At 43.2% G+C, this 25,401-nt stretch overlaps 1 protein-coding gene across 2 annotated transcripts; it reads left to right on the top strand.

Moving 5' to 3' along the window:
- On the top strand, positions 1 to 25,401 carry Ifngr1 (interferon gamma receptor 1). Of its 2 annotated transcripts, XM_026786488.1 has the most exons (8): positions 1 to 161; positions 10,228 to 10,342; positions 13,534 to 13,697; positions 15,947 to 16,122; positions 18,539 to 18,725; positions 19,438 to 19,521; positions 22,422 to 22,546; positions 24,319 to 25,401. In XM_026786488.1, exons 1-8 carry the CDS (start codon positions 50 to 52, stop codon positions 24,871 to 24,873), a joined length of 1,518 nt encoding a protein of 505 aa, XP_026642289.1. In that variant the 5' UTR covers positions 1 to 49; the 3' UTR covers positions 24,874 to 25,401. The 2 variants fall into 2 exon arrangements, with proteins under 2 accessions (XP_026642289.1, XP_005361026.1); XM_005360969.2 differs by lacking the exon at positions 19,438 to 19,521.

Below are 25,401 nucleotides of genomic sequence, written 5' to 3'. Positions count from 1 at the left end.
GAGCCTTGGGCTGCACGGGGACCTTGTCAGACCTGCCACTTGCTCAGGAATGGACCCGCTGGTCGCAACCAGCAGCATGATTCTGCTGGTGGTCCTGATGCTGTCTGCGGAGGCCGCGAGCAGAGCCGTGACTAGCACCGAGGATCCAGAGACGCCCTCGGGTAATGACTCCGAGCCTCTGCGGGCAGGGTTGGGGCTGGAGGTCAGGCGGGAGGCCGGGAAGTCCCTTCTAATCGGGCTGTGTCGCTCTGGGCAAGGCAGTCCCGGGTCCGGGGACTGTAGGGGCGCAGGGCTCACCGCGGTTTACACGCCACTCTTGCCTCTTCTTCTTTGCCAACGCAATAACGCAAACCTTTAGTAACTAAAGTTTAATCTGTTATAGTTAGTTTCCAGGGCAGCGTTTGGCATTGTAAATACAACTCACTGTTTACAGACTTATTTTCCGGGTGTTGTCCAAATTCTTTGTGTAGGAGAGAAGAAAGATGTGCCAATTGATAGTGATTCTGGTGTGCTAGTCTGGTTTTTAAGTATGAAACTGTAGGGATTTAGGGGTTCTTCCTATAGAGCAATTAATTCCTCAGAACCCTTGATTTCACCCGCTAATCACATTAGCCACCAGGGAATACATGCTGGGGATAGTTTTCCATGAATAGAGCTCGAGAGAGAGCTATGAAACTTGACATCCGCTCCCTCCCAGTCGCTAGTCTTAAGTGCCCCAGATGTTCCCAGCTAGCAGCTTCTGGAAGGCCTGGAGATACCCAACCCCCTTTAACTCCCAGGCGCTCCAGTTAGGTGTGCAACATTCCCGTTCCGCCCTGCCTTGACTTCATCTTCAAAGGCTAAGCAAAACTAAACACAATAGATAGGAAATAGCCACCTAGATGTCAGTTGGCAGAAGAACAGATAAAGAAAATGAGGTGCATATACAAAATGAAATTCCATTCAGGTATAAGGAAACAGGAAATAATAATTGCAGAAAAATAGAATCAGAAATAGTGTTAGTTGTGTTAAGTGAAATAAGCCAGATTGAGACAATTCAGAAAAAAATACTATGTTTTTTTTTTTACCATTTGTAGAGCTAGATTTTAAGTGTGTGGTGTCTGCGTGTGCTTGTGTGTGTGTGTGTGTGCGTGTGTGTGTGTGTGTGTGTATGTGCGCGTGCGTGCGTGCGTCAAGGAGACCATGAGAGAGGAGAAATAAAACAATAAAAACAGGGTAATAAAACACATGGATGGGACATGAATGCAAAAGGGAGGGTTCTTGGGGGAGGGAGGTGACCAGAAACAGAGGCAGGAGCAACTGGGGGACAAATTAGAAAGTATGATGACATGTATGTAGTCTGTATGAAAATACTGTGTGAAAATCTATTACTTTGGTACTTTAACATTTTTAATTAAACAGAGAATACAGTCAGCCATTCAAGAAAATGTCAAGCAAACCAATCGTTAGTCATCCCTTAGGATAGGCATGGTGCCAAGGGCTAGGAAGACAAGTTTGGTTAGGACTTACTGGGTGCTGGCAACTGTCTCAGCAGAAGGCATAACAGGTCTGTTTTCCCAGTCACCTCTAATGTAGTGGCGGTGGTAGCTCCATCTACAGTGAGGCACACAGGGCTGCCCAAGTGGTAGAGATTACGTTCTTAACCACCCTGCCAACAGCCATTACCCAGGGCAAGCTGCCTGTCCCCGTGGGCGATAGCAGCACACCGCGATAAGAACTTGAACTTACTTAAAGGCTGCTGGGAACTAAGATAAGAGTCCTAAACCCCACCTAGGGGACTCTGGGAAGATTTCACAGAGAAAGTAAGCCCAAGCTTAGCCCCAGAGGTCTAGAGAGAATCTCATTTACAGAGATGGGAAGTGCCATGTTAAGCTAGAGGGATAGTAAGTGTCTTATCATAGACTGTGTGTCAGGACCGCAGGACGAAGCAATTGAAAGTCTTGTGTGTAACAGAAAGGGATGGAAATGTGGCTTTAGCTGAGAAGTTTATTGGCTCAGAGAATCCAAGTTAAGCAGAAAATGAGAGCGATCACCTTGGTTTCAGGAAGCTAGCACTTGGAACACAGGAAGGCTGCAGCTTACCGTTTCTTATTTCTAGAGGCCTGGCTATGGACAGATTACCTATTTGGCAATAGTGGTGAGTGCTTGTAGCCTTTGGGTTTTAAAATATTGCAACTTCTACCCAAGCAACATCCCACAAGGAAGGCTCTGATTTCCCTAGCTTGACTGGAGGCCAACTGGTGTAGGAAGGACATTGTTGGAAGGTGTGGTATGGGATTTTCAAAAATAGAAGAATAAGGTTCCCGACAGAAGTGAAGGGCCTGCTCCAAGAAAATAATGCGCCCCCTATTCCTGGTGTGATTGGTGACCTTGTGCAGGTTTAGATAATGCTAGTTAAGAAAAGCCAGACATCATATAAAGTAGTCTGAGGAAGAAAACCCATTAGGAGGCCAGAGCTCAAGGTGGCAGAGGGATTCCTTGAGGAGTGGCTGTGTAATGGAGGGGAGGCGACCTTTGAAGGAATACTGAGAAGGCAGAGTCCCTTGGACTCTGGCTGTGGGCAGAGAGAATGATCCAGCTGCCTGCTGGGGCAGCGCCTTAAATGGAGTGCCAGGCACTTCCTTCTGCTGAGGTTCCTCTCTGTGACTTCATGGTTTTCAAGTCTTCAAATCCTGCCCTCTGTGATAAGTTCTGCTCCCTTCTACACTGTACCCTAGCATTTTATACTAATTTTTAATACATTATTATATATTATTTATATATTAATTTTATAATATAATTTTAAAAGTTAACATGCAAAATTTAGCAACATGCAGAAATCGTGTAGATGTTTTGTTTTAATTGTGCAGGTAATCAGAACGAGATTTTGGTTAGTATGAGGTGACTTCAAGAGAGAAAGGAATTGGTTCATTTGTAATTTTCTTATTAAAGGGGCATCTTTATTTTAGATTCATAAATAATAAGAATACAAAATACCCATTTTAGTCCTGACTGAGTTATGGAAGGGACATGATGTAATGTGTTATTCAGGTTTCGCGGTGAGCCATAAAGCAGCACGATTTCAAGAAGCAGATTCTTGTGAAGTTATCAGAAAGCAACCATCTCCACTCCGCTCATATGTGGAGGCAATAGCCCTTGTGTTAGTAAGCAGTCACAGGGACGTTTAGTGAAAACGAACAAGGCACTGTGTGCTGTTATCTTTACTTACCTTCCCTAAAGTTTTGTTTTCTCCTTCCTAAAGTCTGTCCCATAATCCTGCCATTCATGGGATGGCTTGGAGAATACCTGAGCTGTGCCCTGTAGAGTCTGGTATACAGGAATCACTATCACTTAGAGTGTGTAGCATTACTTTAACAGATAATAGTTAATGTTAAATTATTTTAGTTATGTATGAAAATCTGTATTGGCCTTTTTTTAAAAAAAAAATCATCAAGATCAATATAAGAAATTTAAAATTTGCTCAGAAGTGAAACTCGTTTTTCTAGCATTCACTTGTTTTTTATTTTGTTTTTAGCAGAAAAGGCCAGTTTGCTTTTTTTTTTTTTCCAGTTCCCATTTTTTTCTATTTTTTCAGTTTAAGAATAAATTATCCCAGGGGCTTCAACCATAGTTCAGTGACAGAACACATGCCTGGCATCCACAAGGCCCTGGGTTCAGTGACTGAAATAAAGGAAGTGGTAAGGGGGTCTGAAGACACCCCTATTCAGCTTAACCCACGACCTGCTGCTGCCTCCCCAAACAGAAGCTGAATTGCATGAAGGAAAACAGCTCTTCCCACAGATTGGGAATGGCCCATTCCAGCGGGAGAAGGTAGTCATAAATTTATTTTGACAGAAATAACAAAACCTTGGTATTTTCTACTTATGTAGATTCCTCATCCCAGTTCTCAGTTTGCAATAAGGCATCACCCTTGTGAAAACAGAGGTGTCTCCGTGCAGCTCTTCCTATCTGCAGGCCAGTAGACCTTTGCTCTGAAGGTCAGCCATTTGGAAAAGGGCCCAGATGTTTGATTTCATTATGACCTTTGGTTTTGAGTTGAAGGAGTCTGGGAATTAAATAATTCAGAGCCCTTTTTCTGAAAACAAGTTCCAGAAAATGTCTGTTTTCAAGAGACCACAAAATCTGTAAGATTGTTTTAGTCTGTGAAACTATTCTAGCGTCATCTTAAACTCCAGAGATAATAATGCCTCTTTGATTCCTCCGTGTGTAGTTTTACTTAGACAGTGTAAATATATCCCTAATAGAAGCTTGCTATGAACCTTAGTTACTTCAACCACTCTGCACTGTAATGTAGAGGTCAGGTGATAAAATCTGAAACTTACTGACGAGTGTGACAGTTGTCGTGTAAGTTTGGCAAAGACAAAAGTGGTGTCTAGTAGCCTAACCACATGGTTTCTCTTCTGGTTGTATTAAACCACAGGTGATGTCATTTGGTATAATAACCAAAAGTGTCTCTTTAGTAGTAAGTCATGCTATAATCCGTTGAAACTTCTTCCTACCGCCTGTTTGCTTGATGTGGGATATATAGTGATTTGGAGGCCAGCCTGGGCTACTGTCTCAAACAAGCAGGTCGACACGCGTAGATAGTATTTTATTATGAGGAGGGTCATCACACACGATTCACACTCTAAATTCTTCACTATGGTTGTAAGCCTATCTCCCCAAGGCTGCTCTCCTGGGCGACATATCTTAGCTGAAGGTCAAGTCCAGTCTCTTAGCAGTCTCTGATTCAAGGGTCAGGATCCTGGGAGAGTCTCTCCCTCCTGTCACAGGGTAGATCAAGCTGACATCTCTCCCGATGTGCAGAGCAGGGCATTGCTCTTAGTCTCTGCTTATATGCTGCCCAGTATGAGTTTTGGAGTACTAGTCATGTGTCTGTTTTCTTGAGTGAGTGATGTCCCTGGATTCTGGCTGTCAGGTGCAGTCTTGGGTGGTGATCCTGACTAAGCTGTTTTTATATGTCTAAAAGATGTTTGTTTTTTACTATGCTCATTACATCTACAGTGTGATCCTGTCTCAAAAAAAAAAACCAACCAATCAATCAATCAACAACAAAGCACCCGATGCTGTACAAGAGTGTTATTGCTTGCGGTTTTAGGTTGTATAACTCAGTGGCTTCTTCCTAAATATAAATGAACTTTGATAATGTTGAAAGTATTCAGAGTGGCTTCTATGTGCCTTTTCCTCAAGGGATTTCATATTGTATATGTACAGTTAGAAACCTACTTCTATTGGGAATAGTTAAAAAGAGGATCTTAAGTAGTAGAGAGATGGCTCAGGGGTTAAAGATGCTTGCTGCTCTTGCAGAAAACTCAAGTTTTGTTCCCAGCACCCATATGTAACCATGTGTAACTCCACTTCCCATGGATCAGGCCTCCACAGGCACCAGGCACTCCTGGGATGCGCACCTACACATGCAGGCAAACACTCATGCACATAAAAATAAATCTTAAAAAACTTAAACGGTTTTAAAAGGAAAAGCTCGCTGTTAGAAGTTGGAGGAAGGGGCATCCTTGTGCCATGGAGGAGGAGGCTTAGCAGCTTTCATGGTGTGCAAGTAGAAAGTGTGCTCCTGGTCCTGTGTGATCAGCCCAGGAGGCTCCCAAGCAAGGCGTGGAAGGCACCACCTGGTCTTTGCTCATTTCTTATCAAAATGTGAACGCTAGCAGGCTAACTATGGAAAAGTGGTTTAAAGGAAGTCAGGATAGCAGATCTTTTACTGAGGTTCCTGATCCATTTGCAGTTTTGTGCAGGGAGAGAGATGAGGGTCCAGCTTCATTCTTCTGCATGCAGCTGTCCGCTTTGTCCAGCACCGTTTGCTGAAAACGCTGTCTGTTCCTCAATGTGTTTTTTGACCTCTTTGTCAAAACTCAGGTGACTATAGAAGCATGGGCTTACATTTGGATCCTCAGTGCTACTCAGTTGATTAATGTCTCTGTTTTTATGCAGGAAGTATGCTATTTTTATTGCAATAGTTTTGTAGTATAGCCAGAACTCAGGGAATGAGATCCCTCTAGCAGTGTTTCTATTGCTTATGATTCTTTGGGCTTTCCTGTGTCTTTTGTGCTTCCATATGAATTTTGAGGTTTGTTGTTGGTTTTTTTTCTTTTTTTGGTTTTTTTTTTTTTTTGTTGTTGTTGTTGTTTGGTTTTTCGAGACAGGGTTTCTCTGTGGTTTTTGGAACCTGTCATGGAACTAGCTCTTGTAGACCAGGCTGGTCTCGAACTCACAGAGATCCACCTGCCTCTGCCTCCCAAGTGCTGGGATTAAAGGCGTGCGCCACCACCGCCCGGCGCTTCTATATGAATTTTAAGATCATTTTCAGTTTCTGTGAAGAATTGCTTTGGAATTTTGATTACATTGAAGCTGTGCATTGCTTTTGGTAGGATGGCCATTTTCAGAATATTAACCCTACAAATCTATGTGCACGGAAAGTCTTTCATCTTCTGACATCTGATTTATTTCTTCATTGTTTTAAAGTCTTCATTGTACAGGTCTTTTACTTCCTTGGTTAGGTTTATTCCAAGATAAATTGTTTTGTTTGTTTTTTAGGATAAATGTCAAACGATTCAAAATCCCATCCTGGTTGGGAGAAGGGATCATGAAGACCTCCTCTCACTAAGGAGCAGTTGACAGCTCCTGGGGGAAGGAGAGCGCCAGTTAAATTCAGAGATCTCACCCAGCCCCCTCAGGCTGTACAGGTTCCCAGCACAAGGCCCTACAGCCAGGCACAGACAGGCAGCCTTAAGGGACTTAGAGCTATTAAAAAACAAACAAACAACAAAACAAAAAAAACAGCTCCAGAAGTTTAGCGGGACACAGGGTGATAAGGGATATGGATGGAGGGAGTGGGGGATAAATTTGATCAAAACATCATGTGCATGTATGCAATTCTCACAGAAAGAGCACGGAGAGCGAGAGAGAACTGAGGGTTTGCTGTTTTCAAGCTCTGTAGAGGCTGCCGGTGCTGAAACCGAGAAAATGACTTCTGAAAGTAGTTCAGATTCATCATGAACACCCACCTCCACCTGACCTGGTTTTTTTTTTTAATATCTCACAGGCTGATCTTGGAATTCTAAACACTCCCATTCAAATGCCACTTAAATGCTGGCATTATAGGTGTGCCCCACCACACCTGGTTCACTTGGTGTGTTGGTTTCGTTTGAGATTTGTGTGTGTGTGTGTGTGTGTGTGTGTGTGTGTGTGTGTAGTGTGTGCACGTGCAAGCTGTAGTCATTGTAGGCTGGTTATTTGGTATTAATGTTGAATTGTTCTTAAGAGGGGGAGCAGAAGCTTTTATTTATTCTTAAACCATGGTTTATTAACTAGAACCTAGGCTGTTTGGGAAGGCAGAAGTCCAGACACACTCTCTGAAAGAACACCCTCCTAAGGGAGCCCCAGGTTTCCATACTGTGAGTGGCCGTGGGCAGTCTTCAAGAAATCAGGAAAGGAAGGAGCCAGGCAAGAGCAGTGTGTTTAGGCTTGCCCTCAAGGAAGCTGCTTAGAAAACCAAAGCTTATAGGTGCTGATGTCCCAGCATGCATCTGTGGTGTTTCTGGAAGCATAGTAGAAAGTTTGCAGTTGTCTGGCAAATGGCCACAGAAAGACCAAGCAAGTCCTGCTGAGTGCCTGGATCTGGAGACAGCCACCCCACTCCCCTTCTTCATAATCTGTCTTTGTCATAAGCTTTACCCTATGTTGATAAATAATATGGAAACTAGATATATTTTCAAAACAAATGTACTGGGAGAGAATGAAATACAGTAATCATAAAGCATTTTAGAATAAAAGCATTTCCCCCTCCAAACAGTAAAGAGCTACTTAAAATTATAAACATACATAGCGCGTTTCTCCAACTGTTAAGCTCTTGCCCTTTGGAGCTGGATATTCGTTGCCATGGTGCTCCTCTGTCCATAGCATTGTTGGATCCTCAGCAGCCTCTCTGACCTTTGCCCTTCGGATGCCTGTGGTGGACCCTTTCCCAACTTGTCAGGACCAAAAATGTCTACAGACATTGCATCCTGTCCCCTTGGGGACAAAAATCATGTGTTTTTGTAAGTCACAACTTAAGGAAGAAGTACTAGGGGGAAAATGGCAGTAGGATTTGTGACCTTTAATGATGTGGCATGGGGTGCGGGCATTGGAATATTAGCCTGCAGCCTCCCTCATGCTAGGCAACCACTCTTTCACTGACCCACAGTCCCCTAGATAGAAAGATAATGCATGTGTTAAACAATTATGAATTAAAACAGCCTAGCAGTCTGGTCTTAAATATTAAAAATGTTTATTATAGGAGAAAACATCTGGTAGGTGTTTCCAAGCAGGTATTTTACATATGTAAACTAATAGGTGTCCTAGTTTCATTTCCGTTGCTGTGATGAAAACTCCCTGGCAAAAACAGCTGAAAGGAAGAGAGTTAATTTGGGCTCACAATTCCAGATTACTGTCTGTCATCAGGGGGAAGTCCAGGCACAGGGAACTTGAAGCAGCTAGCCACATCATATCCACTCTCAAAGCACAGAGAAGGGAATTAATGTGTGCATACTAGTTGCTTAGCTTCCAAATCCAGGAGCTGTACAACCCACTTTTAGGTTTCTTCACGTCCACACAGCAACCTGAGCTATGCAATCCTTCACTGAGACTCTCTTCCCAGATAATGTCTAGGCTGTGTCAAGTGGGATAATTAAAATTATCACAATGTCTCACTCAACAGAAGACAAAGTCCAAAAGAGCTATCTAACAGATAACTAGGAAAGGACCTAGGTTTCTTAATGATTTGACCTGGGGTGTAATTCTTGATCAGGACAAGCTAAGTAAGCATAATTCATATCATTATATTGAAATAAAAATATAAGCATGGGCCTGGGTGCTCTTAGAGCACTCGCGGAAGATGGCCAGGTGTGCAAGGGAGCCACCTTACCTGCGCACATCTTCATGCATTGATGGGCTTTAGCTTTTTAAGTCAGTCATGCTTAATGTCCAGGTAAGATGGAGTGATCTTAAATTTGGGGTCACATCTTTACATTTGTGGTCATCCACCAGCCCTCTCCCTGTGACTCTTGGGAGTCCTCCCCACAAATCTTTCAGGAGTGGTTTAAAGGGAGAAAAGGCACAGCCCAGGAAGCAGTGTTGATGACACTGTGGATGACCAGTGTCTGCTTCCGTTGTTGCTAGGCAGATTTCCGTGTGCTGTTTAGAAAAGAACAGCACACCTTCCTCACCCCCCTCCCCCGGAGGCAGTGTTGAGAGCCTGCTGGCATTCTTGAGTAAGAGTGTGGCCAGTTCTTCTGTAGACACCAAGAGCAGTCTGCGCTGGCAAACACTGAGAACTCTGTGATCACAGTGAAGCGAATAAATAATTGTTATTATGGTAGGCAGTGTGTTTGTTTATCGGAGCCGTTCAAATGTTGTGGGGGTTGTCTTAGGCTGTGTTTGTGTTTCCCATATATACTAGTTCATGTTCCCACTGCTGTTTCAAAATACCCAACAGAAGCAACTGTTTTGACTCACAGTCTGAGGGCTGCAGTTTGTCCTCGGGAGGAGGGGTGGCAGCAGAGGGTAGGAGTCAACTCAGTCACACTGAACCCAGTCAGGAAGAGAGATGATGACGATCCCTACTTCTTTCCCTACCTCTGTCTTTTTGTTCAGTCTGGGACCCCTTAGAACAGTGGTCTCAACCTTCCTAATGCTATGACCCTTTAATACAGTTCCTCATGCTGTGGTGACCCCACCAACCATAGAATTATTTTCATTGCTACTTCATAACTATAATTTTGCTACTGTTATGAATCACAGTGTATTTTTTTTTTAAGATAGAAAGTTGCCATAGGGGAATCAACCCAGGGGTTGAGGACCACTGTCTTAGAATGATGCCTCCCACATCCAGGATGGGTCTTCTCTCCTCACTAACTTCTCCAGAAACTGCTGTCACAGAGACCTGCCGAGGTCTCTAGTGGGTGACTAAATATATTCAAGGATTAACATCGAGGATTAACCATCACGGCTTACATCGTGGTGATGTTTGCATAGCCTAAAGTGAATCAGAAGTCATCTGCGCATTTTCAATAGAACATGTCCTATGAGTTCGCTCTGATTGAATGGCTTCAGTAGCTGCTGCACTGCCTCCACTTCCGTGTGCATGTTGGACTAACATGCCGTTGCATAAGGCTTTCTGTTGCCGATGTTAGTTTCTTACTGTGACCCCTTTTGGTTTTGAATCTCTTACAGTGCCTGCACCAACGAATGTTCTGATTACGTCTTATAACTTGAACCCTGTCCTGTGCTGGAAATACCAGAATATGCCACAGACTCCCACTTTTACTGCGCAGATAAAAAACTATGGGTGAGTATTGCTCAGTTATTATTTCTATTCGGTTTTAAGCCGGATCCTTTCATAGTCCATGCATCTCTGTGGTCCTCCAAAATCCCTCACCAAACTTTTATCGGCTGTCTGCAGATGTCACAAAATGCTAAGGATCCAGATTAGCCCTACTCGATGGTGAAGCCGAGAAGCACTACAGCCATCCAGGATTTCTCTCTAGTCTCTGAGTAAACTAAGGTTTGTTAGCTGTTAGCAAGGACTAGCCACATGCAGTGCAGTTAAAGTCAGGGACAGCCAACACCACCTGGACAGTGGCTTACCAGTCTTTTGGAATAAATACTCACAAGTCAAGTCTTGGAAAACAAGAGTTCAGTGTGGATCTGTCGCCTCATGATTTAATAAGGAATGGAGGTTAACCACTTGATAGGCATGCTACAAAGGCAACCTTTGTATCTGCCCTTCAGATCACAGTAAATCCTTCTCCCAGGCTTGGTATCATGCAAACTGGTAATTTGATAAAGATGTTAGCACTAGCGCAAAGGTCTATCCCGAGTGTGTTCTTTTAAGTAACCTGTGGAGCAAAACCGCATGAAGGCATGAGTATCCTGTTCAGCACAAGTCCACAGATATTTCAGGAGCTGTTTGTTACTATAACTCTGTCTCGTTAGGGTTTCTGTTACTGCAGTGAAGCACCGAGATGAAAGCAACTTGGGAGGAAAGGGTTTATTTGGCTTACACTTCCATATCACTGTTCGTCACTGAAGGGAGGTCAGGACAGGAACTCAAACAGGGCAGGATCCTGGAGGCAAGAGCTGATGTAGAGGTCATGGAGGGGTTCTGCTTACTGGCTTGTTCCCCATGGCTTGCTCAGTCCAGTACCACCAGCCCAGGAGTGTTCCCACCCACAGTAGACCGGGCCTTCCCCATCAATCACTAAGAAAATACCCCACAGGCTGTGTCCAGGCTCCTGTTATGGAGGCATTTTCTTAGTCAAGGTTCCCTCTCTCAAATGATTTTTAGCTTGTGTCAAATTGACATAAAACTCTCCAACACGGTCGCTTAGTAAATTGACAGAAACATTAAACTCTGAAAACATTCTGTTTGAAAACTCAGGGAGACAGAAACCCTAATAATAATTAATATGAATGTAAATAGATCTGGCTCTGGAGAAAGAACTTTTATCTGACAAACCTTACTATGCGTACCTTGGCACTTTTTTTTTTTTTTTTTTTTGTGGTGCTGGAGATCAAACCCAAGGCTCTACACATGCTAGGTAAGCTGTCTACCACTGCACTGCACCGCCATCTCCCATGCTGCATTTGTGTTTGTTGTATGCATGAGTGTAGGTTTGTGTGTGTGTGTGTGTGTGTGTGTGCACGCGCATGTGTGCACACATACATGTGGAGTGTGGGGACAACTTCAAATGTCATTCCTTGTTTATTTTTTGTTTTGTTTAAGGTAGGTTCTGAGGCTTGAACTCAGGTCCTCATGCTTTGCACAACAAGGACTTGATTGACTGAGCTGTCTCTCCTGTCAGCATTTGTTTTTAGGTCTGTTGATTCCACGTTAGGGTTAGGAACTTACCCGAAAGACACACTGTTCTAAAAATACAACTTGAGATTTAATAGGAGATTGAACACATGACTGCTATAAAAATGGGTTACTGTATTAGCTTTGTAAAATATGAAGAAAATTTCATATTTTATGAACCTAAATGTAGTGATTTCCAGACTATATTGTTCAATGAAAGAAAAGTTAAGGTCTGTGCACTGTGCCCCGCTGGGGAAGATGAAAGAGATGGATTGTCTGTATGGGTGCTGTCTTACTCTGGAAAAAGAAGGGCAGGGAGTGAGAACCCTGAAGCCAGGAGATCGGCTTTCTGCAGGAATGGGTAACAAGAAATGTGTGGAAACCAACTGGAAGAACCTCATGGTTCTTAGAGAAATGCTGATTCTAGTGTTAAGCCAAAAAACAAAATAAAGGTTTTTATAGGGATTTGAGGGAGTTTGATTTGTTAGATTGGTTTATCAGGTTTTTGTCTTTGTGGGGCTAAGGTCCAACTTGTTCACATAAACAACAAACACTGTACCTCCAAGCAACAGCCTCAGCCTGGGAAGACTGGAAAGTAATTAGAAAGTCTCCCTGTGACAGACACAGATGATGGGGACATGTCCAAAGGATCTTGAAGCCATCTTGAAGTAGGTTCTTACTGGTGAAAGGATGGGACAGCTTAAGCAGCAATATCAATAAGAGCATGATAAATTGAAAACTAAGAAAGAAAACCTGTATCTATATTGTCATTGACTAGTAATGAAGTTGGGAGAATGAAAGGTTCTTGTGTGGACAAGGAACTTCTAAAGTGTTATGTTTTGGCAAGTGAAGCTGATACTTTAGGTGCTGTCTTTCTATGATACCTGTAAATTTTACTAGAAAGATAAATTTAAAAGAAAAACCTGACCACAATGAAGAGCTTTTGCAATATGTCTGATTTTGTAATTGACTCACATTTGTGATTCATAAGGGTTTAAAAGTGGAGTCTGAAACTTAAATATGAAATGTATTATGTGAGTTCTATCTCTTACAAAAGAATTCACAGTGAAGGTTATATATGCCTTATCTCAAATGCTTGGGGCCGGGAGTCTTTCATATTCTGACTTCTTAGATCCTGAAAGGTTTATATATACCTAAGTAGATACCTAAGGGGGGCCCTAAGTCTAAACATGAGACTTAGGTCATATATACCTTATCCACATATAACCTAAAAGTAGCAATTGTAGTTTTTATGGTGTTTTGTTCATTTTATTAAAATATAGTTTTTTTGTATTTGAAAATTTGGATTGAAGAAAGAGCTTAATGCATGTCCCACAAACTTTCTGTCACTCAGCTGCTCCCCTAGTCTATATGATATTTTGAATAACGAATTTCATGCGGGAAACAAACAGCTTTGAATGGTGTAGCATCTTTTCTCTGTGACCTCAGATGGCTGCCCAAAAGGCTTGGACTTTAGAGTCATTTGGACTTCCAGGGTTTTTTGGAGTAAGGGTGCTGGGCTTGCACATCCAATTCAAGAGTAAGGGTTTCTTTCATTTGGCTTCTCTATCTTCTTCTATTTCAGCTCTTCCGAGCACATGCCAGGAATCAAAGCAGAATACAGAGGGATAACTGAAGTTTGTGTGGTGATAAGATTCATCGTGTGTCTCTCTTCATTTTAGGAAGGGATGGATTGACTCCTGCACCAACGTTTCGGGTCATTGTTGTAATATCTACGGACAAATTGAAGACCCAGAAGCATCTGTTTGGGCCAGAGTTAAAGCCAATCTTGGGCAGAAAGAATCTGCCTATGCAGAGTCAGCAGAGTTTGTTTTGTGCCGACACGGTAAGTAGTTTGTGTACACAGACAACTCCTTAAGATATCTGTCTATCTGTCTGTCTGTCTGTCTATCTACACGGTAAGTAGATTGTTTGCATGGATAACTCCTTAAGATTTCTGTCTATCTGCATGTATGTCTGTGCACCACATTTATGCAGTACCCTCAGAAGCCTGAAGAGGGCATTGGATCCCCCTGGTACTGCCATTATAGGTGTTTGCTAACTACCATCTAGGTACTGGAAACCAAACCTGGGTCCTCTGGGAAAGTAGCCAGTGCTCTTAACCACTGAACCATATCTCTAGCCCTACATGGATACATTTTAATTGGGAAGTTCTTACACTTCTATGTGTGTTTGCTTTATTGACAGTTGCCACAAGTGTCTAGTAAACATATGACAGAATTTAAGGAGCCAATGTCTTTGCCTTCCAGGCCCCACAAAACAGCACTCAACTGGCCTTTCCTTTGCCATTTTTAAAACCATTTAGCATCCAGTTCTTTCAAATCCTGATCAATGCAGTTCAGCATGGTTAGCCATCAGCCTTTTCCTCCCTGACTAATGTAGAATTTATTTCAAAGTTAGATCCCAGAGGACTTGGCCACTGGGTTCATTCCTGCTACCTCCCTTAAGTCCTTGAAGCATAAATACCAACATAATAATACATTGACATAATACGTTAGTACATTAGAGTTTCAAGCTGGCTATGGTAGCCCATACCTGTCATCCAGCAGGCAGGAGACTCAGGCAGGAAGATCAAGGGTTAGTGAAGAATTTGAAGCCTTCCTGTCCCAAAGAAACAGAAGTTCAGAGTTCTTTCATGTGTCTGAGCCTAAGGTTTTCAGTTTTTTGCCATGCCAGCATCTTACCCTATGGTTCACTGGTCTCGGCTCTCACTGCAATTTCAGAATGTTTGGAGTCAGGTCTCATCTCTGGGGCATCCCACCTTAGCCTGTGCCCTAGTCCACTCACCCCCATGACATCCTTTCCAACTTCCCTTCCTTCCTAGCTCACCCCCTGTGCTTGGTTATGTCCATGCCATCATGCCTGTGGCGCCCACTTGCCTTGATTTTGCTCCAGCTTTCTGGGCATACCCAAGGCTTTCCTAGCAGCCCCCGCCCCCTTGCTTACTTTAGGTATTCCTATTCTCTGAGTTCATCTAGTACACGCCAACTTTAGGTCAGATTTGTCTGCCACAGATTTATCAAGGACCTACCATGTCCCAGAAAGTATGGCTGAGATACACTGGAGAGTCCACACCAGACCTGGGTGGAAGACAGTATGTGTGTGGTACGTGTGGAAAGCACAGGTACATGTTCACCACACAAGCCCCATACACCAGAAACACAGAGGTTGTGCAAAGACTACTTGAGTCCCTGGTTCTGATTTTCATGGTAAAAACTGAACCATTAGCAGGCTTTTTAAGAACCATCTTCCAGACCCCCACGAATGTTAAAGACGCTGGGTTCAGTTAAGAAGATAGCTAAAGAACTTGCCGGGAGGTGGACATGTGGCCCTATGATTAAGAACACTGGCTGTTCTTCCAGAGGACCTGGCTCAAATTCCAGCACCTACCTGGCAGCTCACACTTACCTGTAACTTCAGTTCCAGGGAACCCTGGGACTGTTCTAAGCTCCACAGACACCAGGCATGTATGTGACGTGTAAACTCACATGCGGGCAAAATACTCACATGCATTAAATAAACAAATAAACAAACAAACAAACAAATAAGGGCCTTTTCAGAATCAATTTTTAAAAAACAGGGTCCTTAAGCTACAAAATAAATATAAAAGAGAAGGTATTTGCTTGAGTTTCTATTTTGTGTGTTTATGTGGGGGCGGCGTGCTGGGGAATGAACTCTGGGCCTTATGTTGCTAGGCAAGTGCTCTAACTTCAAGCCACATCTCCAGCCTGCTGTTTCTGCTTTTTATTTTGACACTAATAGCTGTTGAGTTTAATGGTCTTCCTGTTCTACCCTGCTAAACGGTAGGCAGTACAGGCGAGTACCACCAGCCCAGCCTTTTCATCTTCTGAAAACCCACGTTTATGACAAAGTGTGCCTTCCTAAAGACAAAGTCAGAGGTGAAATGAAATCAGCAAAGCAGGCTTTAGGCAAGAGCTTACTGTCTGAGATTTATTAAACACTGTATTCTTAGACTTTCTTCTAGATCTTTGCAGAGTTGTTCCCATGTGTCCTTTGATTTGGGTAAATGTAGTAGCTATGCTGGGAGGAATGACACTTTCCCTTTCTTCCCAGGAAAAGTTGGAGCACCGGCCCTGGACATCAGCGTGAAGGGAGACCAGCTCGTGGTCAATGTGTTCCACCCTGCGGTGGTTATAAATGGAAAGCAGTATGGGGTCATGTATGACGATGACAGCGCCTGCTACACGTTCTCCTACACCCTATATGTGCGAAAATTTATAAATGGGGAGGTGTGTGTTTCTCTTTTATCTTTTTAAAAGATAGGAATCATTCTATTGCTTGTGCGAGTTGTTGTCATAAACTGTAATGCAGGTGCACTGCTCACGTGTGTGTGATAGGATGTGTAGGGCATAGATTGCTGGTAAGAAAAGAAAACCTACATAGATGCTATTGGAGGAGCCAGTATGGAGCTAGTCGCCAGCACTGGCCGGACGGTGCAGTCTTCTCCTCGCCTCTCTAGGATGTCCTCTTCTCCAGGTATCTGTTTCTCCACTCGAAAGACGGAGACCATCCAAGGATGTTTTTTCTTTCTTCCTTACTGATAATATGCAGTGTATAAAATAGTATATAGCTATGATTTATTTCTGAAAGCTAAGCTAACAGTATAACTACAGTGATATAATTACTTTACTCTGGCACTGGTGTAGAGTCCATAATTGATTCAAACTGTTCTCCTTCCTTTCTGCACGGTGTTGTCATTTAGTCATCGAAACCATACTGTGTGCCGTCTAAGGACACAGAACTACACAAGTGAACCGCACAGACAAAACTTGGGATAATCCCAGTGCAGCAGAGGAGGACGTGGGCAGCCTGCAGGGATGGAATAGTGGCTTTCAGTGGAGGGGTCAGAGAACCCTCCTGGGAAAGGAGATGGCTGGAGTCAGTGCTAGGTTTGGAAGCTGGTCCCTGCAGCTATATGTGGGGACATCATTTGAAACATAGGATGTAGGAAAGGCAGATCTCAGCAGAGCACAGTTGGCATGTGGGGACAGCACCAGGGGCCAATGAGCTTGGGGGAGGGGTACAGGGGGCATGTGGAAACAGCAGGCATTGGACAGGTTGACTTGTTCTTTTCTCTTGAGTAAGATGCTACTTGCCCCATGGCTCATTGGAAGCTCCATACACTTTCCCATAATGCCCTTCACCATTCCCATCTGGCACATTCCCGCTTACTCTTTGGGTTCAGGGGTTGCTATCTCCTCTTTGCATTCTTTCCATACTCAGCAGGTTATTTCATTTTGGGTGATCTGGTTGGTTTTCCCTTGTTCCTTATAGGATTCATCTTACAGTGCTCCTGACTTTCTGACTTTCTTAGCTCTTATCCTCACCGAATTGTTATTAAACAATTATTAAACAAAGGCATATTAAACCAGCGCTGTAATACACATGTATTAGTCACCTGACCAAACACCCAAGCCAGCCAGCTTGCAAAGTGGGAAAGTTTATTCAGCTTAGTTTTAGGAGACACGAAGGGTGATGTTTGCGTCCACTCAGCTCTGGTGAGGGCAGCAGTCGGAGCACATCACTGCAGCGTGTGTACAAGTGATGACCACTTTTTCTCCCTGTCTCCTCGTGCTGAGAACCAAACCCATGACCTCATACACTTAAGGCATGCACCATACTATATACCACGATCACAAGAGATTTCACCTCAAACCAGAGCAGAAGCATGGAGGCCATGGCAGGGTCGGGACACAGGGCATGATTCCCAATCCACTTTAAGAACATGACCCTGTGAGCTAGGACCTCTGTATTCACTATTTTCTCATCACCGTAACCACAGATCTGACAGAAATAACCTAAAGATGTAAAGGTTCATCTGGGCTCTCAGGTTCTGAGGATTCAGTCCATGGTCACCTGGCTTCATATGCTTGGACAGGACATGTTGAAGCATGAGGCAGGAGTGGCCAGGACAAGGCGCCCTCAGGGGCTTAAACCCCAAATGACCCACTTACTCCACTTAGACTCCACTTCTAAAACTTTCCAGAACTTCCCATAATATCGCTACCATCTGAAGACCTAGGCCTTATTATATAAGCCGGTGAGGGACATTTTATACACAAAGCTTAACCCATGGGGCTTGTCTCATAGTGGTCTAGGCCAGGTATACCCTCAGTCCGAGACTAGCCCTTTAATACACGAGTCACACTGGATATCTAGCCAAGCTCCAATCCCGCTTTTGTGTGTCCAGGCCCTATCGCGGGTGACCATGTGCTGTAACTAGTGGAATGAACGAACTGTGAGTGCATAAAGGATCCCTTGGGGCATTATGATGCACTTACCACACAGTGACCCTGCAGCTTCATATAGCCACTTCCTTACACTTTCTATAAAATGCTTTCCTTCCCCAGATGTTTCTAGTGCTCTAAGAACTGGATAAGCAAGCATTGGCTAGTTCCACAGCCCCTGAACCCTTAGAATCTCCAAGTCTCAAACAATACCTGTTCCCATGGAGAACATTTTAACAGATGTATCTCCTCATGCTGTGTTGATATCACTGGTTGACTTATTATTTAATATCAAAGCTGATTCGAAGTTCATATTCATTCTCTGCATGTTTTCCTTCAATGTTTACCTAGGATAGTGCAATGATTGTCCCCCTGAGATTAAAGAAGTCATATACTTTCCTGTTGTTTTTCTACGTAGGTCCTGTATACAAATCATAAAATCGATATGAACAATTGCGATGAAGATGGGTGCCAGTTCAACATCTCAGTGTCCGCACTGGATTCCAGATACTGTGTTTCAGTAAACGGACACTCAGAATACTGGGACATTATGACAAATAAATCGGAGGACGTCTGTGTTTCCCTTGTCCATAACAGCAGAAAGGGTAAGCACTTGCCTTCCCCCAGCTGAAGACAGAGTGCTAACTCAAGTGCGGCAGTGTGCAAGAAACGAGATGCTTTACAACTTACACGCACCTTTTCTTTTAAAAACATCCAACATCCTTTCCCCAGAGAAGCTCCTAATTAAAAACAAGACAGTTTCTCTGGCATTGAGATATACTACAGCAACTAAATTAGGAAGCCACCAGATGAGTGACCCGGGAAAGGAAAGATACGTAACAGATTTATAAAATCATGCACACAGGTGTCTGTCCTTCGAATAGTCCCTGAGAACTGTACCATGGAGAGACTGGAGTTCAGGAGAGTCATAGCAGATTACTTTATCTTGGGCTGGTTTTCACCTCTGCAACAGCCATGCCTTGCCCCACTCTGAATCTGAATCTTGTGAAAATAAGTAAAAATCTCAGAATCTATTCACTTAGAATACTAGCTTCCACCAGTCCAAGAGCTAGGACTGTTGTCAGCATCGTGGGCCTGTAAGATAGCTCCCCCATCTCCATGTGCCTGCCTCTCTAGTGCACCCACCAGCATATTCAAAACTTACCTTGACTTACGACTTTCTTCTGTAAAACTCTCAAAACCCCCTGAAGCTGCTTCCACATTGGAACATGGAATTTTGGATGAAGTAAATCTGTGTTCCTGGTCTGTGGTCACTCATAGTAACTCAAGAATAAACTGTCTCTTGTTCTCTTTAAGGTGAAAGCTCTGGTTTTTATGTCAACAATAGTAAAAATGGGGAAAAAGTGCCACATGTTAAGCACTTCACATTTCTGACCGAAGGTGAGGTACTCTTCTGAGCACGGGTTCCCCTGTGACAGTGCCCTGAAATGCTGCTCAGTGTCTGTCTTTGTAGCTAGGCTTTCTGTTGCTGTGATAAAACAACATGGCTAAAGCACCTTGAGGAGGAAAAGGAACCAGTTGTTTTGCTTACATTTCCACATCATAGTCCATCACTGAAGGAAGTCAAACAGGACAGGAACCGGGAGGCAGGAGCTGATGCAGAGGCCATGGAGGGGTGCTGCTTACTGGCTTGCTCCTCATGGCTTGCTTGCCCTGCTTTCTTATAGAATCCAGGACCATACCAATTTGCCAATAATACATTAATAGAAAAAAAATCACTAATTAAAACCCAAACAAAACTCCTTACAGTTTACTAGAATACCAATGACATGTGTAAACTAAACCTATCTGAACACTGACCATTTATCATGGCCCTATATATTTATAACTTTTGCTAACTTAATAAATGTTTTGTGACAAGATTTAACCCTTCTGCTGAGATTATGTCAGTAATCCCTTAATGTAAAACATTGCCAATATGCTTCCCATTTACATGCTAGCCATCAGAAAACAGTAGATAGATACAGTGATAAAAGAATGTTTCCATGTTCACATAGCCACTAAGAATGCTGTCCTTGTAATGGATTAAGTAAAAATGCCATGGATCCCTAAGCGGCTGCAGCGGCGGAAATGCTGCAGGTCCCCAAGCGGCGGCAGTGGGCAGCAGGTCCCGAGAGCAGCCAGTCCCAAGCAGGGATGGCACAATTCCCCAAGTGGCTGCAGTGGGTCACGAGGGGCAGTGAGTCTCACAAGGAGAGATAGATAGATGGGCATGCCACAAGACCACGCTGCAGGTCTCCGAAGGCGGCTGGTCCCAGGCAGAGAGCCACACAGCAGGTGGGAGACAGAGACATGGATAGGCACACCATGCAGAGTGAGGTTGGATATTTATTTAGTGGGTTATGGAAGGGAAGGGGAGACGGGGGAAGAGCAGAGAGAAACAGAGGGGGGAAGGAGAGAATGGAGTGAGACAGAAGGCTCTTGGGGGGAGATGGAAAAGAGAGGGGACTCAGGCTGGAAGCTGAAGATCAGCTTGCCTGGGCAGACAGGGGAGGGAGTGGGCAAGGCTTGTCTCTTAAAGGGACAGAGCAGACCATTATAGTCCTTATGCTCAACTTAGTTTGGGGCCATTAAATAATATGAGTATAGTTACCTTATCAACAAAATTTAGCAGGTGATAGGTATCATGAACTGACTTTATGGCAACACAGGAAGCACTGACCTAATAGCTTATTGTCTGCAGAAATCCCAGGATCTGTTGTATTGGTTGTTATCCTCAATTATTTCTTTTCAACAAATTTAATATTGATGCTGTTGATTTTGTATCCTGTACCTTTTCTGTATTCATTTATCATTTTTTTAAATTTTATTTTATATATATGGGTGTTGTGTCTTTGTGTTTGTTTTATGGGCCACATGTATGCAGTTCCTGAGAAGGCCAGAAGAGGGCATTAGATCCCCTGGGACTCTATGATTGTAAGCTGCCTTGTGGGTGCTGGGAATTTAACCCCCAGGTCCTCTAAAAGAGTAGCCAGTACTCTGAATCACTGAGCTATTCCTTAAGCTCAATAGATGTCTTTTTTGGATGATGAAAATCTAGGCTGAAATTTTAGACCATATGTGTAAAATTTAATATTAATAACTTTTAGGCCATTCTATGAAAACTTCCAATATGACTTAAAACAGTGCAGTGCGTTTTGTGCTAATGTGCATTAAGCTATTTGGAAAACAAAATCCTACTTTATATACAAAATTGATGCACTTATCCCAAATCCAATTTTGTAAAAAGTCTAAATTTAAAAACAAACAAAAAAAAAAGGATTTAGTGGTCACATGGTGGCAGCAACTTAGCTATTGTTTTGTCCCTGGTCACATGTAGGTCAGCCCAGTGGGATTTCAGTGGGGCTTCTGATGCAACACTCATAATCATTATTTTGTGGGTTTTTTTGTTTTTTTTTATTTATTGCTATTGTAATGATGTAATATTATAATGATTTATATAAATGATATACATAAACAAATAATGATATATTTGTTTAACCACGGCCCATAGTAGACATGGTATAAGCGTTCGTTAAGCAGTGACATGTAATTATTATTCCAGAGAAGCAGCTGTAGAGCAGAATTAGAGTCATGGGATGCTGTTAAGGAAATACACACTGTCACAATATCTAGACTACTGTTTATTTTTTAGAAGAGAGGACTCTGGGAAATGCTGATGATGACTCTTTGAGAATAAGAGAGCGAAGTAAGAACAAACTACACAAAGGCTATGTGAGCGGAGTACGAACAAACTACACAAAGGCTATGTGTGCGCACACAATCTTCACTGCTGTGCCTGCTCCTGTGTGGGCCTGAGCGTGTGTGTGCTCGGCGCCGCTGTGTTGTTACAGGCACAGGAGTCTTCAGATGTTTAAGTGGTGAGGAAGGAACATGGCTGAATTGTTTTAAGAGTTACCAGCAGTGTTGCTGGAATGTATTTCTCCTAAGGTGGGGCATTTTAAAAATGCCTTGTTGAGTGAGGGGAAAGCATCCCTTGGTCACACCCTGCTGTAAGGCTGTGGAGAGGTTTAAGAAGCTATTTCAGCTACCTTGTGTCCGGGCAGTGTAGTCCCAGGGTGCTTCAGAACTGCAGCCCCGGGAGGAGCCTGACGTCTAGCTAGGATGTACAGCGCTGTGTACTCAGTCGCATCGCCCAGTTCTGTCCAGTGTTCTTTCAAGTGCTGCTGATATGAACATGTGCATCTGCTGATATGAACATGTGCATCTGCTGAAGAATGGCGCTAAGATTCTTTGATGCAGAATAGAAATATTCTATTTGTTTGTTTCTTTCTTTTTAGATTCGATTTGGATTCTGGTTGTTGCTACTCTAACCCTCTTTTTAATTGTTATCCTGGTATTTGCATATTGGCAGATGAAGAAGAATCCATGTAAGAGAAAAAGCATAACGCTACCTAAGTCCTTGGTAATGTATTTAATTATTTATTTAATTATACACGCTCACATTAATTTGAACCTTCTTTAGCGGTCCCTCCGATACTAAGTATCATTCAGAAAAATGCTGTATGTGCTCTGATGAATAGTATTCTGTTTAATCTTATTATAGTACTCTTCACTAAAAACGAATCTTTTGATCTGCCATACACCCAAGCCATATATATTTCACTGTGCACCAGTGAAATTTCTGTATAATTTCCAGGATGGAAACTGACACATTTGGTAAGGAGCTAAAGGTCCAGAAGGAACAGTAGTACAATCAGTGTAAGTGACAGTGCACAGAGGCTTGTGCATGAGCCAGTGAAGAGCTTGCCCACTTGGTGGATGGGGGTTGGTTATGACTCTTCAAGAGGCAATGATGCGTTAGCCCTCAGGAGCAGCATATGGGAGAGCCAGCCTACAGCCCCCAAAACTTGGCTTCTAAAGAGCTGCAAACATGCAAGTATTTCATCGCAGCCGGCATATAAAAGGCAAGATGGCCCAAAGTGAAACTATCACACTTGACATTGAAGTGTAGGCACACTCTTGTCTCTCGACATGGTTTAAAGAACACGCAAGGGGAATAAAATGATGACACATTGATTCAGAAATGACAAGAATAACATCTGTGATGTGCAGAAGGCGCGGTGGGATTGGCTGCAGCAAAGCCGTCTTTAAGGTGGCAGAGAACTATCAACAGTGAGGAGACAGTGCATATATGTCCCCTATACGTCCTCCTCACTAGTAGGTAAGCAAGAGACCACCATGTTTTAAGCCACACCCTCCTCACTGGAGCAGGAAAACGAACCTGACCCTGCAGCAGTGGCGGCAAAGATTAACTGTATGCCCCTTGCCAGGAAGCTGCCGGCATGGCAGCCTTTTACATAATCCTTCCAATCGTTTATCCTGAGGAAATAATTTCATAAATAAGAATGTGTGAAAGATTCTAAATGTTCTGTGCCTTTTAAAGAAAACATCAAAGAAATGCCAAGTCACTGGCATGAAATTTGCATTGCACAGACACATAGAAGATGGTGTGCAAAAGGCAACGTGCATTTATGAGATGCCTAATGACGTCATATTTTTAGTCTTAAATAAGTTCTATTAAAAAAGAAAGACAAGGGCTAGAGAAATGGCTCAGTGCTTAAGAGCATTGGCAGTTCTTCCAGAGGTTCTGAGTTCAATTCCCAGCAGCCACATGGTGGCTCACAGCCATCTATTTTGGGATCTGATGCTCTCTTCTGGCCTGCAGGTGTACATGGAGATAGAGCACCATATACATAAAATAAATAAATCCTTTAAAAATCATTTTTAAAAGAGAAAAGGCCACCTGGGTGTGGTGGCTCACATTTAATCCCAGCATTTGGAAGACAGAGGCAGGTAAATCTCTGTGAGTTTGAGGCCAGCCTGCGTTCCAAGCCAACAAGAGCTATGTAGTAAGACTTTGTCTCTAAAAAAAAAATAAAAAAATAGAAAAGTCAAGGCACTTGGTGACACACATTTTATGTCCTAGCCCTTGGGAGGTAAAAGCAGGCATGTCACAAAGTTCAGGGTCACCCTCTGTTACATAGTGTCTTCAAGACCAGTCTAGGCTACATGAGACCTTGTCTCAAACAAACAAAAAGATCAAGAAAAAGAATGCAGTGAGCTTATTTTAATCATGTTTAATGAAATAAGTCATTTGCTTTTTAGGCCTTTTCTTTTTTAATAGGCATTTAAGCTCAATAATTTTCTATCTTTACTTGCTTTCTTTCAATTTAGCTCTCTGTTGTAAAAAATGCCACCTCAGAGACAAAACCTGAATCCAAGTATACCTCACTTGTCACATCGTGCCAGCCAACTGTGCTGGAGAATGAGACCGTGGTCTGTGAAGAGCGCCTGTCCACGGTGGCCCTTCCAGGAGACCCAGGAACAACAGAACACGAAAAACTTTCTAGCGAAGCAGAGACTATGATCCCCGAAGGAAGCACTGCTGTGGCCCCCGACAGCCCTCCAACGCCAATACAGAGAGGCAGTTCTTCCCTTTTGAGTAGTAACCAGTCGGAGCCCTGTAGCCTCACGCCCTACCACTCCAGAAGCGGCTCCGACAGTGGCCTCGTGGGATCCGGCAGCTCCATAACCGACTCCGAATTCCTCCTGCACAGTAACCCGGAAACAAAGACACCAGAACAAGAGCCCGAGCCGATGAGGAAGGCCCCCACCTCCTTTGGTTATGATAAACCGCACGTGCTCGTGGATGTGCTCGTGGATGGCGGCGATGGGAAGGAATCTTTGATTGGGTATAGACTCCCAACAGATGCCAAGGAGCCATCCTGAGACCACCTGAGTCCAGCCGACGGCGAAGGATCGGATTTTCCTCCGTGGTTTTTCGGCTTTGATTTCATGAAAAGGAGTTGTACCTTAGCTGATACTAACGGCATGGAACGTCTTGATTTAGATCCATGTGCAAGGACCCTGTGGACACTGCGGAGTTTACTCTGAAAACTTGGAGACTTTTTAAAGGACCGTATCATTGCTTATGAGCTCCTTTCTGGGTGCGTTGTCAGCGGTGAATTTTCCTCTTGTTAACTTTGCTTCCTGCAGTTGCTGCTTCTCTGTCCTTAGCACCTCAAGGGACAAGTTGGGCAATTTTTTTTTCATATCCCTTCACAATTGTAAGTTCATGTATATAGTATGTTTAAAGTTTCACTTTGATGGGAAAGCTGAAAGCTCCTCAAAGTTGGACTTTGAAGTTTACTTCAAGCTGACAGAATTTGATAGAACATCTCAGTGGAAGTTTGTACATGTTTTTTTTTTTTTTTTTATGGAGCATTACTTGTTATTTTTAAGTAAAATGTTTTGAAA

Source organism: Microtus ochrogaster, linkage group LG4 (assembly GCF_000317375.1).
Source record: "Microtus ochrogaster isolate Prairie Vole_2 linkage group LG4, MicOch1.0, whole genome shotgun sequence".
NCBI classification, from domain to species: Eukaryota; Metazoa; Chordata; class Mammalia; order Rodentia; family Cricetidae; genus Microtus; species Microtus ochrogaster.
The sequence above is the reverse complement of the archived record's forward strand: the minus strand, read 5'-3'. Positions and strand labels throughout refer to the sequence as shown.